Raw genomic sequence first — 14,180 nt, forward strand, 5'->3', positions numbered from 1 at the left:
CTCCAATTAAAAGACACAGACTGGCAAACTGGATAAAGAGTCAAGACCCATCAGTCTGCTGTATTCAGGAGACCCATCTCACATGCAGAGACATACATAGGCTCAAAATAAAGGGATGGAGGAAGATCTACCAAGCAAATGGAGAACAAAAAAAAGCAGGGGTTGCAATCCTAGTCTCTGATAAAACAGACTTTAAACCATCAAAGATCAAAAGAGACAAAGAAGGCCATTACATAATGGTAAAGGGATCAATTCAACAGGAAGAGCTAACTCTCCTAAATATATATGCACCCAATACAGGAGCAGCCAGATTCATAAAGCAAGTCCTTAGAGACTTACAAAGAGACTTAGACTCCCATACAATAATAATGGGAGACTTCAACACTCCGCTGTCAACATTAGACAGATGAACGAGACAGAAAGTTAACAAGGATATCCAGGAATTGAACTCATCTCTGCACCAAGCGGACCTAATAGACATCTATAGAACTCTCCACCCCAAATCAACAGAATATACATTCTTCTCAGCACCACATCGCACTTATTCCAAAATTGACCACATAATTGGAAGTAAAGCACTCCTCAGCAAATGTAAAAGAACAGAAATTATAACAAACTGTCTCTCAGACCACAGTGCAATCAAACTAGAACTCAGGACTAAGAAACTCAATCAAAACCGCTCAACTCCATGGAAACTGAACAACCTGCTCCTGAATGACTACTGGGTACATAACGAAATGAAAGCGGAAATAAATATGTTCTTTGAAACCAATGAGAACAAAGATACAACATACCAGAATCTCTGGGACACATTTAAAGCAGTGTGTAGAGGGAAATTTATAGCACTAAATGCCCACAAGAGAAAGCAGGAAAGATCTAAAATTGACACTCTAACATCACAATTAAAAGAACTAGAGAGGCAAGAGCAATCACATTCAAAAGCTAGCAGAAGGCAAGAAATAACTAAGATCAGAGCAGAACTGAAGGAGATAGAGACACAAAAAACCCTCCAAAAAATCAATGAATCCAGGAGTTGGTTTTTTGAAAAGATCAACAAAATTGACAGACCGCTAGCAAGGCTAATAAAGAAAAAAAGAGAGAGGAATCAAATAGATGCAATAAAAAATGATAAAGGGGATATCACCACTGACCCCACAGAAATACAAACTACCATCAGAGAATACTATAAACGCCTCTACGCAAATCAACTAGAAAATCTAGAAGAAATGGATAAATTCCTGGACACTTACACTCTCCCAAGGCTAAACCAGGAAGAAGTTGAATCCCTGAATAGACCAATAGCAGGCTCTGAAATTGAGGCAACAATTAATAGCCTACCCACCAAAAAAAGTCCAGGACCAGATGGATTCACAGCTGAATTCTACCAGAGGTACAAGGAGGAGCTGGTACCATTCCTTCTGAAACTATTCCAATCAATAGAAAAAGAGGGAATCCTCCCTAACTCATTTTATGAGGCCAACATCATCCTGATACCAAAGCCTGGCAGAGACACAACAAAAAAAGAGAATTTTAGACCAATATCCCTGATGAACATTGATTTAAAACTCCTCAATAAAATACTGGCAAACCGGATTCAGCAGCACATCAAAAAGCTTATCCACCATGATCAAGTGGGCTTCATCCCTGGGATGCAAGGCTGCTTCAACATTCGCAAATCAATAAACGTAATCCAACATATAAACAGAACCAAAGACAAGAACCACATGATTGTCTCAATAGATGCAGAAAAGGCTTTTGACAAAATTCAACAGCCCTTCATGCTAAAAACGCTCAATAAATTCAGTATTGATGGAACGTACCTCAAAATAATAAGAGCTATTTATGACAAACCCACAGCTAATATCATACTGAATGGGCAAAAACTGGAAAAATTCCCTTTGAAAACTGGCACAAGACAGGGATGCCCTCTCTCACCACTCCTATTCAACATAGTGTTGGAAGTTCTGGCTAGGGCAATCAGGCAAGAGAAAGAAATCAAGGGTATCCAGTTAGGAAAAGAAGAAGTCAAATTGTCCCTGTTTGCAGATGACATGATTGTATATTTAGAAAACCCCATTGTCTCAGCCCAAAATCTCCTTAAGCTGATAAGCAACTTCAGCAAAGTCTCAGGATACAAAATTAATGTGCAAAAATCACAAGCATTCTTATACACCAGCAACAGACAAGCAGAGAGCCAAATCAGGAATGAACTTCCATTCACAATTGCTTCAAAGAGAATAAAATACCTAGGAATCCAGCTTACAAGGGATGTAAAGGACCTCTTCAAGGAGAACTACAAACCACTGCTCAGTGAAATCAAAGAGGACACAAACAAATGGAAGAACATACCATGCTCATGGATAGGAAGAATCAATATCGTGAAAATGGCCATACTCCCCAAGGTTATTTATAGATTCAATGCCATCCCCATCAAGCTACCAATGACTTTCTTCACAGAATTGGAAAAAACTGCTTTAAAGTTCATATGGAACCAAAAAAGAGCCCGCATTGCCAAGACAATCCTAAGTCAAAAGGACAAAGCTGGAGGCGTCACGCTACCTGACTTCAAACTATACTACAAGGCTACAGTCACCAAAACAGCATGGTACTGGTACCAAAACAGAGATATAGACCAATGGAACAGAACAGAGTCCTCAGAAATAATACCGCACATCTACAGCCATCTGATCTTTGACAAACCTGAGAGAAACAAGAAATGGGGAAAGGATTCCCTATTTAATAAATGGTGCTGGGAAAATTGGCTAGCCATAAGTAGAAAGCTGAAACTGGATCCTTTCCTTACCCCTTATACGAAGATTAATTCAAGATGGATTAGAGACTTAAATGTTAGACCTAATACCATAAAAACCCTAGAAGAAAATCTAGGTAGTACCATTCAGGACATAGGCATGGGCAAGGACTTCATGTCTAAAACACCAAAAGCAACGGCAGCAAAAGCCAAAATTGACAAATGGGATCTAATTAAACTAAAGAGCTTTTGCACAGCAAAAGAAACTACCATCAGAGTGAACAGGCAACCTACAGAATGGGAGAAAATTTTTGCAACCTACTCATCTGACAAAGGGCTAATATCCAGAATCTACAAAGAACTCAAACAAATATACGAGAAAAAAACAAACAACCCCATCAAAAAGTGGGGAAAGGATATGAACAGACATTTCTCAAAAGAAGATATTCATACAGCCAACAGACACATGAAAAAATGCTCATCATCACTGGCCATCAGAGAAATGCAAATCAAAACCACAATGAGATACCATCTCACACCAGTTTGAATGGCAATCATTAAGAAGTCAGGAAACAACAGGTGTTGGAGAGGATGTGGAGAAATAGGAACACTTTTACACTGTTGGTGGGATTGTAAACTAGTTCAACCATTATGGAAAACAGTATGGCAATTCCTCAAGGATCTAGAACTAGATGTACCATATGACCCAGCCATCCTACTACTGGGTATATACCCAAAGGATTATAAATTAGTCTACTACAAAGACACATGTACACGTATGTTTATTGTGGCACTATTCACAATAGCAAAGACTTGGAATCAACCCAAATGTCCATCTGTGACAGACTGGATTAAGAAAATGTGGCACATATACACCATGGAATACTATGCAGCCATAAAAAAGGATGAGTTTGCGTCCTTTGTAGGGACATGGATGCAGCTGGAAACCATCATTCTTAGCAAACTATCACAAGAAGAGAAAACCAAACACCGCATGTTCTCACTCATAGGTGGGAACTGAACAATGAGATCACTTGGACTCGGGAAGGGGAACATCACACACTGGGGTCTATCATGGGGAGGGGGGAGGGGGGAGGAGGGAGGGATTGCCTTGGGGAGTTATACATGATATAAATGATGAATTGATGGGTGCTGACGAGTTGATGGGTGCAGCACACCAACATGGCATAAGTATACATATGTAACAAACCTGCACGTTATGCACATGTACCCTAGAACTTAAAGTATAATAAAAAAAAAGAAAAAAAAGAAAAAAAAAAAAAAAAAGAAAAACCTCCTAGCCTATTTCCAGAACCACTTAAATTTCTCTAGGACTGACACATGTCTTTCCCACAATGGTGGGACTTTGCTTTCTTTAGAAACAACTTTATTATGCCATTCTGCTAAATGCATTTTGGCACAGTGGTCTCCTATCCCAGACATTGTAGAAAAGGCAGTTAAATGCCAATTCCAAAAGTCAGTGATTAGGGAGCAAAGGAGGACCTAATGATCTGTCAATTTCTGAAATAGGCTTTATTCTCGGCCATACAGTGTCAAGTATATACAGCTCCTTCTTATTTCTACCTGATGAACAATATTAAAATGCAAATTAGAGACCATGCAATCCAGTGTTTTAACAGAAGAGGAACCTGAGGTTAAGAGGTTAGATGACTTGACAATATGATACAACTGGCCTGAGCAGAGCTAAGATGCTTCAAGCTCCCCCCCGGCACTTGAGATTTTGCAGCTAGTGAGAAATGTTTTCACTTTGCCATTTTAATATATGAAATCCTGTTAGAATTGGCTCAATTGTATTTATCATGGATAAATGATGGAGGCTATTCCTATGCAGAAGCAAAGAATAAATCTTCATGCTCAAGAAACCTGATAGGCAAGAGGAAACCTCGTTTATGTTATTTATGTAACAATCAACCCTATATAAAGTTCGCAGTCATGATTTCATTGCTGTAATGCAATACACAGATTAACTTGGAAACATTTCACCACTCTACAAACACACAAAGAATTGTAGTACATTAGCTGTTTCTATGTAATCCTAGCAAACAATTAATTGGCTTTAACAGCCATGGCTATACTTTTAAAGCAAATGGTACAATATATTATCCTGAAAACCAAACCCAAATTATAAATGCTGTGAAGAAAGGTTTAAAAAAAAAAGATCTGCTTCCTGAAAAAATACTTTTGCTCTGGCTTACATCTTTTGATGGCCTTCTTAGCACATCCCCCACACCACCGCCGTTCCTGAGGCCCTGGTTCAGCACGGTGACAATGCACATAAGGAGAGTGTCACACGTCCTTTCAATTCCATCTTCATACTCTTCATCAGCTAAAAAACATATAGAAATATATGATATAAACTATGCAAAAATATATAAAATAAAATACACATAAAATGAAATATACATACAGTAAATACACATACATATACATAAGTATGTATATATACACATATGTAAATATACATAAAATAAATATACATAAAAGATACATACAAATATATAAGAATATAATATTAAAAACAGTGTAGCAAACTTACGTTTAAAAAAATATACTGTTACCTCCTTCTAACGGGCTATTTCTAATTGTGCCATGACACAACTTTTGGAAGTCACACAGCATCTGTTCCATATGTGGCAGCACATAACTGACACATAATAATGAAGCTACATATATAATGTCCTCAAATATTTTGTTTCTTCTATAGGTGGAAAATAACAGGACGAAAAGCACAAAACATAAGGCTCGCATTCATTGTGCTTGTTATGGTAGGAAGAGATTGTGGCAAAACCTGGAAACACAGTCATGTTACCAAGGAGGCAGAAGTACTGCAGGGGAAAAAGCGTGAACAAGGAAGTGTGCTTGGCTTCCAGTTCTGCTCTGTTTCCGCACTGGGACTTGGACAATATTAGGATGCTCATCTGTAAAATGGGGAGAGCTGTCTGGGGGTTACACTCTTCAGAGGGTTGTTTAAGAATTACATTTAGGGGTCCAGGGGAGGTGGCTCATGCCTATAATCCCAGCACTTTGGGAAGTCGAGGCGGGTGGATCACTTGAGGTCTCGAGTTCGAGACCAGCCTGGTCAACATGGAGAAACCCCATCTCTACTAAAAATACAAAAATTTGCCAGACATGGTGGTGTGTGCCTATAATCCTAGCTACTCGGGAAGCTGAGGCAGGAGAATCACCTGAACTCGGAAGGTGGAGGTTGCAGTGAGCCAAGATCACGCCACTGCACTCCAGCCTGGGTAACAGAGCAAGACTCTGTCTCAAACAAAACAAAACAAAACAAAACAAAACAAAACAAAACAAAAAAAAAACAAAAAAAAAAAAAAAAGAAAGAAAAAGAAAAAGAAAAAAGAAAAGAAAGAAAAGAAAAAAGAAAAAATACATTTAGGGTATGTAAAATATTATACTTTGCACAGAGATTGGCATACACACAATAGTTGCTTAAAAATTGGGGCAGATATTATTTCTTTATTGCAGTTAAGTGTCTAAGCTTTCTTGAGGACCAACCTGGAGTTCTTGATAAGAAGTACAATGTATTTATGTAAAAAATTCTATTTAGGGATGAAGGGGGAAAGAGAAAAAGATATAATATGAAAGAAAAATTCCTATTCTTATTTTGTTTAAAGGTATTGGGATCCAACCTGAAACATGATTTCTTAGCCATTTAAAATAGTGAAAAATTAATACTAAGTTGGATATTAGAATCAGAAATTCCTAACACTGGCAAATTACCAGAAATGTAATTTTCTCACCACAAGGTTAAAGAACCACAGGGGTGATAAATTTTGGGATTACGCAGCCACAATATGCATGTCAAGGCATGAGTATAAAAACAACAAGAACAATTCAGTCCAACTTTATCTACATGCTTCATGCCTACAGTACCTTTGATACTTTGTTAAGAAAAGGCTAATTGTCCTCTTCTGAGCTGACTTTATTTTAACATCCTACGGATATGGGATCCTGATATTTTTACTTTCTTTGGAGCTGTTTCCTTTCAAAACATGCTGGGATACACCTCGAGAGGAGGGCTGAAGTCAGAGACGAAGGCACAAGTGCAAAATGCAGCATCAGAGACGTCGGCAGAATCTGTGCTTGGTCACTTACCTTAGTACTGAGTCCAAGGCACATTTTGATTTAAAAAGTAGGAGAACTAGAACTCCTTTGGAGGAAGGAGAAATGGGGAAGAGGTAGGGCCTGTGGTGACAGCAATCAGAGCAGCAGTGCAGACAAGGAAGCCAGACCAAGGGTGGGGGAAGCTCAGTCTGGAATGTGCTAGTGAGGTCCCCCCATACACAGCAGTAGATGCCAACATGATGACTGAGAAGAATATGAGGAAAAAGAGTCAGAAATGTGTAAGAGAGTAAAAGGAGCTTTTAAGGGGAAAATCATTTTCCAATAATCAGGTCATGTGGAGCATGTCTACATGCTACTTTGCCACAACTGGACTTTCCATCACTGCCATCTATCTAGTGTCACGATCTGCATTCATTTATTCATTCAGGAACTACCTGGTCATGTCACAACAAGTGTTTGCTAAAGGCTTAGTAAATGTCAGATTAATCAGCACACAAATGCTACAGGAGAGGGTTTCTACCTCTCTCCAAAAATTTAGAAATAAGATTGTTCTCTAAGAGGTGAGCTCAGTAAAATCCACACACAATTCATGTGATTAGCCATTGTGAAATAAAAGGAATTGGCTGAAAATCTAAAAAAAAAAAAAAAAAAAAAAAAAAAAAAAAAAAAAAAAAAAAAAATGTTAGACCTAATACCATCAAAACCCTAGAAGAAAACGTAGGTAGTACCATTCAGGACATAGGCATGGGCAAGGACTTCATGTCTAAAACACCAAAAGCAACGGCAGCAAAAGCCAAAATTGACAAATGGGATCTAATTAAACTAAAGAGCTTCTGCACAGCAAAAGAAACTACCATCAGAGTGAACAGGCAACCTACAGAATGGGAGAAAATTTTTGCAATCTACTTATCTGACAAAGGGCTAATATCCAGAACCTACAAAGAACTCAAACAAATTTACAAGAAAAAAACAACCCCATCAAAAAGTGGGCAAAGGACATTTCTCAAAAGAAGACATTCATACAGCCAACAGACACATGAAAACATGCTCATCATCACTCGCCATCAGAGAAATGCAAATCAAAACCACAATGAGATACCATCTCACACCGGTTAGAATGGCAATCATTAAAAAGTCAGGAAACAATAGGTGCTGGAGAGGATGTGGAGAAATAGGAACACTTTTACACTGTTGGTGGGATTGTAAACTAGTTCCACCACTATGGAAAACAGTATGACGATTCCTCAAGGATCTAGAACTAGATGTACCATATGACCCAGCCATCCCACTACTGGGTATATACCCAAAGGATTATAAATCAGTCTACTACAAAGACACATGTACACGTATGTTTATTGCGGCACTATTCACAATAGCAAAGACTTGGAATCAACCCAAATGTCCATCAGTGACAGACTGGATTAAGAAAATGTGGCACATATACACCATGGAATACTATGCAGCCATAAAAAAGGATGAGTTTGTGTCCTTTGTAGGGGCATGGATGCAGCTGGAAACCATCATTCTTAGCAAACTATCACAAGAACAGAAAACCATACACCGCATGTTCTCACTCATAGGTGGGAACTGAACAATGACATCACTTGGACTCGGGAAGGGGAACATCACACACCGGGGCCTATCATGGGGAGGGAGGAGGGGGGAGGGATTGCATTGGGAGTTATACCTGATGTAAATGATGAGTTGATGGGTGCTGATGAGTTGATGGGTGCAGCACACCAACATGGCACTAGTATACATATGTAACAAACCTGCACGTTATGCACATGTACCCTAGAACTTAAAGTATAATAATAATAAAAAAAAAAAGGAAAAAAAAACATTCTTACACTGAAGTACTTTAGAGTTTGAGAGAATAAGTAGTTTTTACTTGAGATAAAAAGCAATGTCCTTAAGAGAAATCCAAGTTACAATTAAAGCAAGGAAAGGCAAGGAACTGTCAGTAAAGAAGCAGTCTATGGAAAAAGGGAAGTTTGCTAATCATGTAGCTGGACTTCCAAAGCATAACTGGAAGTTTTATGCAGCATGGGAGGAAAAGGGTGTTGGGCCAAGTGAGATAATTCAGAATCTTATGGTGATACAAGCACGGGAGAGAAGAGGGGACCAAAGGAGCTTATGATTCGAATGGCATTCAAAGAAACCAGGAACATTCAGCAGAGAGGGTTTCTACTTCAGACAAAAAAGAGGGGAGGGTGCAGCAGCTCCCTTCATCATCTGATGGAGTTAGGCATCTCAGGTAGTGAGCAAGGAAGTCCAAATCTAGTCACTAGGTGCTCAGGAGTGGGCAGTCATCCTGCCAGCTTGGACCCTGTGTATCTGGTTCCAGTGAAGATTAAGTCATCAAACCAAGGGAGCATAGGGACCAGGAGGTAAGCTACAAAAACTACAGCTCTTCTCGAGACATCCCCTACAAGATCCTGTCCAGAGACACTGGAGGAGGCAATGGTGCTGGTCAGCGCTTTGTGCCATTTTGTGGCCTCTCCCACCTGCCCCCTCTTTTTGGTCCAAGTTCTTGTCCCGCCTGCTTACCCACCCACTGCCTGCCTATGGTCCTTCCCTCTCTGGTCTTTAGTGTCCTCACTGGTAAAATGAACATAACAGCTCTAATCATGCATATTCACATAGTGAGGTAGATAATGTGAAAGGGCTTTGAACAATGTAGTAAGGGAAAGAGACTAGGATACTGACTTCCCATTTTCCCAATTCCTGCTTCAGAACTGCTCTCCTAGGCCCCAAGCCCCTACCTCTGTTAGCCCCTTGATCAATCTTTGTCTGCGGAGGGGCAAAACTACATGGTATCCCAAGAACAGGGACCAATATTACAGCCCCATTTCTTGTCTTTGCTATTTCCCATGATCGCTCTTAAACCAAGAAACTGAGATCTATTCTCTGGTTGGTGGGGCTTCCTCACTGGAACAAAGGGGAGTATGTACATTTCATAATAGAGATTCTGTGATGAAATGTCCTAAGGAGATAAATGTACATTTCATAATAGGCATTCTGTGATGGAATGTTCTGAGGGGATAAAAGCTGGAATCGGTCTCAGCACATCTCAGTTACTCATTTTGATTCATTTGGACAAGTGAGTTACTACAGCGCTTATTTGGGAAAATGACTAGAAAGCTACCTCCAATCTCTCGGCCTCAACCCCAGGCTCCATTTCTTTCTGTTCCTTCCCGCTCTCGTCTTCCAGCCCTCCTTCCCCCGGTTACTCCTCAAACTTCCTGCCCTCAGCCTCCTCTCCAGGGCCGTCCATCTTGTTCGATTTTCTGCCCTACCCGTTTGCCCAAGCTGACTGATGTCTCCCCTTCCCAGTACCCTACCTCAAGGAATTTTCTGCCCAGCTCTTCCTCTGTTACTACCAGACCGTCTGTGTGCCCCCACCCTGTTCGTCAGGCACCCCTTTCCCAGTGCCCTCCTATCTTCCCCCCTCGCCCTCCTCATAGCCCTTCTTGCTAGTCTCCTGTACTCTAGTCCCCACTCCCTATCCAGCCACCCCCAACCAGACCTGACGGCTTACAAATCTCACCCTGGAGAAATGGTTTCCCTCCTACTGGGGCAGTTCTCAGGCGGTTCAGAATTGCCAGGACTGTGGATTCCCAGCGACAACCTGGCAGACACGGGGAATCCAAGACCATGGCAAGCGAATATTCAGCCTGGCCTGCGCCTTTCCTCTGCTGCCTGGGCAGCCAGACTGCACAAGCGTCTGCATTTGAACTGGCTTCTCCGTGGAACTTGGTCTGTAACCACAGAGCAAACTGCAGAACCAGTGGCAGAAAAGGTAGGGAATTGAAAAGCATCGAATCTGTTCTCAAGGAGGGAGGTGATTGGCCAACGTGAGGTCCAGTTTTATGTTCATTATCTCCTGGGTTTGCCAGTTGATGGCAAGCCCTTTTCCTGGCAGTATCCAGAGGCAGTTCTAGTAAAGAGGCTGGATTCGGAGAGGCCAGAGCGGTACCACACGAACGCTGTTGCCTGGAGATGGAGTGGGGTGCCTTTGCCTAGAGACTGCAGAAGGCCCGCGGCTGAGCGAGTGGTCAGAGGACGCTGAGAGAGCCCCGGACCCACCGAGCAGCTCCAAGGCCGTGGCGGGACACCCGAAAGAGAGGGTGGTCACAGATGAGGTCCACCAGAACCAGATCTTCCGGGAGCTGTACCTCAAAGAGTTACGAACCCAGAAACTCTACACGCAGTACCACGTGAATCCCCTGCGCAAGGTTCACAGGATTACAAGGAAGCCCATGTCTTGGCATGATAACCTGGAGGAACCCGCAGACGCCAGGTTTCTGAATCTCATTCACCATGCTGCCCAGGGGCCAAGGAAGAAGTACCCGGAGGCACAAACTGAAAACCAGGAAATTGGGTGGGACTCAGAGCCCTTGGTCGACCCAGAATGCAGTGACCACAGGATGAACCACTTCAGGGTCTACAATGACATCACTCTGTACAAAGCTAAAATGTGGAGCTTGGGAGAAGATGATCGCCACAAGTAGCATCTCAGCAATGGAGTCAGTTCCGGGATTTAATATCCTAAATATCCACTGCCTGGAAGAGTACATATTACTTTAACCCCCCGTCCATAATTCATGGATAATGGCAAAAATTAGCAAGCATAAAAAATATGCGGAAGAAGGAAATAAAAATTGCCCATTATCTCATCATATGGAAGTGACTAATATTAACATTTTAAACCATTTGTTTTTAAAATTAATAAATTGTATATATTTATTGTGCAGGAAAAAAAAAGAAGCCTTGGCTCATGTACTTTTTTCACTTTAACTCACTCATTCCTAGTCCCACCACCTCTCTGACTCTCACTTTTAGGTCCATAAAGATACAGGAAGTTCTGGACTTCCTGGCAGTAAGATATGTTCTCCCATTTTTGCTGCATCCATCTGACCCTTGCCTGGTACTGTTTTACGGGGAAAATGGAATATGAGGGAACTAGCATCACTTTTTGCTTCTTGCTTGTATTGTGACAACTAAGTGAAAAAAGGCTTATTACTTTCAGTTTGGCTCATAGTCCTTGACCACTATTAAGGCCATTGTCATTGACCACCTTGACACCTGATTGCTTGATAGTTAAGTACAGTTAATGGGTCACTTAATGACATTCTAAGAAATGTGTTATTAGGCAATTTCTTCATTGTACAATCATTATAGAGTATATTTACACAAACCTAGATAATTGTATGAGCATTACAGATGTACTTACAACTAGGTTATATGGTATAGCCTATTGTCTCTAGGCTACAAACCTGTTCAGTATGTTACTGTATTGAATACCATATACAAGTGTAACACAATGGTAGGTATTTTTGTACCTAAACATAAAAGGAGTACAGTCTAAATACAATAATAAAGATGAAAAATGGTCCAACTGTATAGGGCTTTTACCATAAATGGAGCTTACAGGACTGGAAGTTACTTCAGGTGAGTCATTGGATGAGGGCTGAGTGAATGTGAAGGCCTAGGTACATTACTGTACACTACTCTAAACTTTATAAGCACTATACACAGGCTACACTAAATTCATAAAAAGTATTTTTCTTTGTTCAATAATAAATTAACCTAACATTATTATAACTTTTTAACTTTACAAACTTCTTAAATTTTTATAACATCTTGACTCTTGTAATATAACACAATTGTACAACTACACAAAAACATTTTCTTTATCATTATTCTATAAGTTTTTTCTATTTAACAATTTTTTTAGTTTCACTTTTTAAACTTTTTTGTTTAAAAAACTAAAACATAGGCCGGGCGCGGTGGCTCAAGCCTGTAATCCCAGCACTTTGGGAGGCCGAGATGCGCGGATCACGAGGTCATGAGATCGAGACCATCCTGGCTAACATGGTGAAACCCCGTCTCTACTAAAAATACAAAAAACTAGCCGGGCGAGGTGGTGGGCGCCTGTAGTCCCAGCTACTCGGGAGGCTGAGGCAGGAGAATGGCATGAACTCGGGAGGCGGAGCTTGCAGTGAGCCGAGATTGCACCACTGCACTCCAGTCTGGGAGACAGAGCGAGACTCCGCCTCAAAAAAAATAAATAAAAAAAAAAAAAAAAAAAAAAAAAAAACTAAAACATAAACACAGACATTAGCCTAGGCCTACACTGGGTCAGGATCATCAGTCATCACTGTCTTTCACTTCCATCTCTCGTCAGTTGGAAGGTCTTCAGAGACAATGACATGTATGGAGCTGTCCTCTCCTATAACAACAATGCTGTCTTCTGGAATAGCTCCTGGAGAACCTGCCTGAGGTTTTACATTTTTTTTTTGCTAAGTAGAAGAAGTATACTCTAATGATAAAATGCAAAGTAAGAAAGCCAGGCCCTGTGGTGTGTGCCTATAGTCTCAGCTGAGGTGGGAGGATTGAGTCCAGAAGTTTGAGTCCAGATTCAGCAACATATGAAGAGCCTATCTTTAAAAAAAACCAAAATGTACAGTATAGGCCAGGCATGGTGGCTCATGCCTGTAATCCCAGCACTTTGGGAGGCTGAGGTGGGCAGATCACTTGAAGTCAGGAGATTGAGACCAGCCTGGCCAATATGGTGAAACCCTATCTCTACTACAAATACAAAAAAAAAAAAAAAAATGAAAAGAAAAAAAATAGTTGGGTGTGGTGGCCCATGCCTGTAGTCCCAGCTACTTGAGAGGCTGGGGCAGCAGAATCGCTTGAACCTGGGAGGCAGAGGCTGCAGCGAGCTGAGATTGCACCATTGCACTCCATCCTGGGGCTCACAGCGAGACTCCATCTTAAAAATATATATATATAGTATAGTAAATACATAAATTGATAATACAGCCATTTATTATCATTAGTAAGTCTTATGTACTGTACTTAATTGTATGAGTTATAATTTTATATGTCTGGCAGCACAATAGGCTTGTTTACACAAGCATCACCACAAAAACGTAAGTAGTATGTTGCACCACAACTTTTCAATGGCTGCAACATCACTGGGTGATAGGAATTTTTCAGCTCCTTTATAATCTTATGGTACCATCATCATATAAGCAATTCATTGTTTTCTGAAATGTCCTTATGCAGAACAGATTGTACTTACCAAATTTCAGGTGTTACTTTAGCTATCATAGAGTTTACTACTGTCAAAGATCCTTAATCTCAGAGATCTGGTCATTGCTAAATGTACTATTGTTCTCAATCATATCTGCTTTTCATAATAGTACTTCTGAAGAAATATATTTTGAAGCAGAAAGAATAATCAAAGAGGATGGAATTTCAGTCATGTGATAACTGGTGTAAGATTGAGTAAAATACACTTTGAAGAGCTAGAGGT

The 14,180-nt window shown here is 40.6% G+C and overlaps 2 protein-coding genes across 2 annotated transcripts; both read left to right on the forward strand.

Annotated features, from left to right (window-relative positions):
* The first annotated feature begins 9,503 nt into the window (after positions 1–9,503).
* LOC104663110 lies at positions 9,504–10,822 on the forward strand. Its single transcript, XM_030927998.1, has 2 exons — positions 9,504–10,655; positions 10,753–10,822. The coding sequence occupies exons 1-2, from the start codon at positions 10,173–10,175 to the stop codon at positions 10,795–10,797; spliced, it is 528 nt and encodes a 175-aa protein (XP_030783858.1). The 5' UTR covers positions 9,504–10,172; the 3' UTR covers positions 10,798–10,822.
* A 33-nt stretch (positions 10,823–10,855) lies between these two features.
* LOC115896359 (protein FAM183BP-like) lies at positions 10,856–11,367 on the forward strand. Its single transcript, XM_030926669.1, has 2 exons — positions 10,856–10,860; positions 10,950–11,367. Exons 1-2 carry the CDS (start codon positions 10,856–10,858, stop codon positions 11,365–11,367), a joined length of 423 nt encoding a protein of 140 aa, XP_030782529.1.
* Positions 11,368–14,180: the final 2,813 nt, after the last annotated feature.

This window comes from Rhinopithecus roxellana, chromosome 3, assembly GCF_007565055.1.
Source record: "Rhinopithecus roxellana isolate Shanxi Qingling chromosome 3, ASM756505v1, whole genome shotgun sequence".
NCBI lineage: Eukaryota > Metazoa > Chordata > Mammalia > Primates > Cercopithecidae > Rhinopithecus > Rhinopithecus roxellana.

Bases quoted from the DNA above. Each gene is read 5' to 3' on its own strand.
- LOC104663110 (XM_030927998.1), top strand. From the start codon at position 10,173: ATGTCTCCCCTTCCCAGTACCCTACCTCAAGGAATTTTCTGCCCAGCT. The intron at 10,656-10,752 runs GTAGGGAATTGA...TGGGTTTGCCAG, and splicing joins CAGAACCAGTGGCAGAAAAG to TTGATGGCAAGCCCTTTTCC.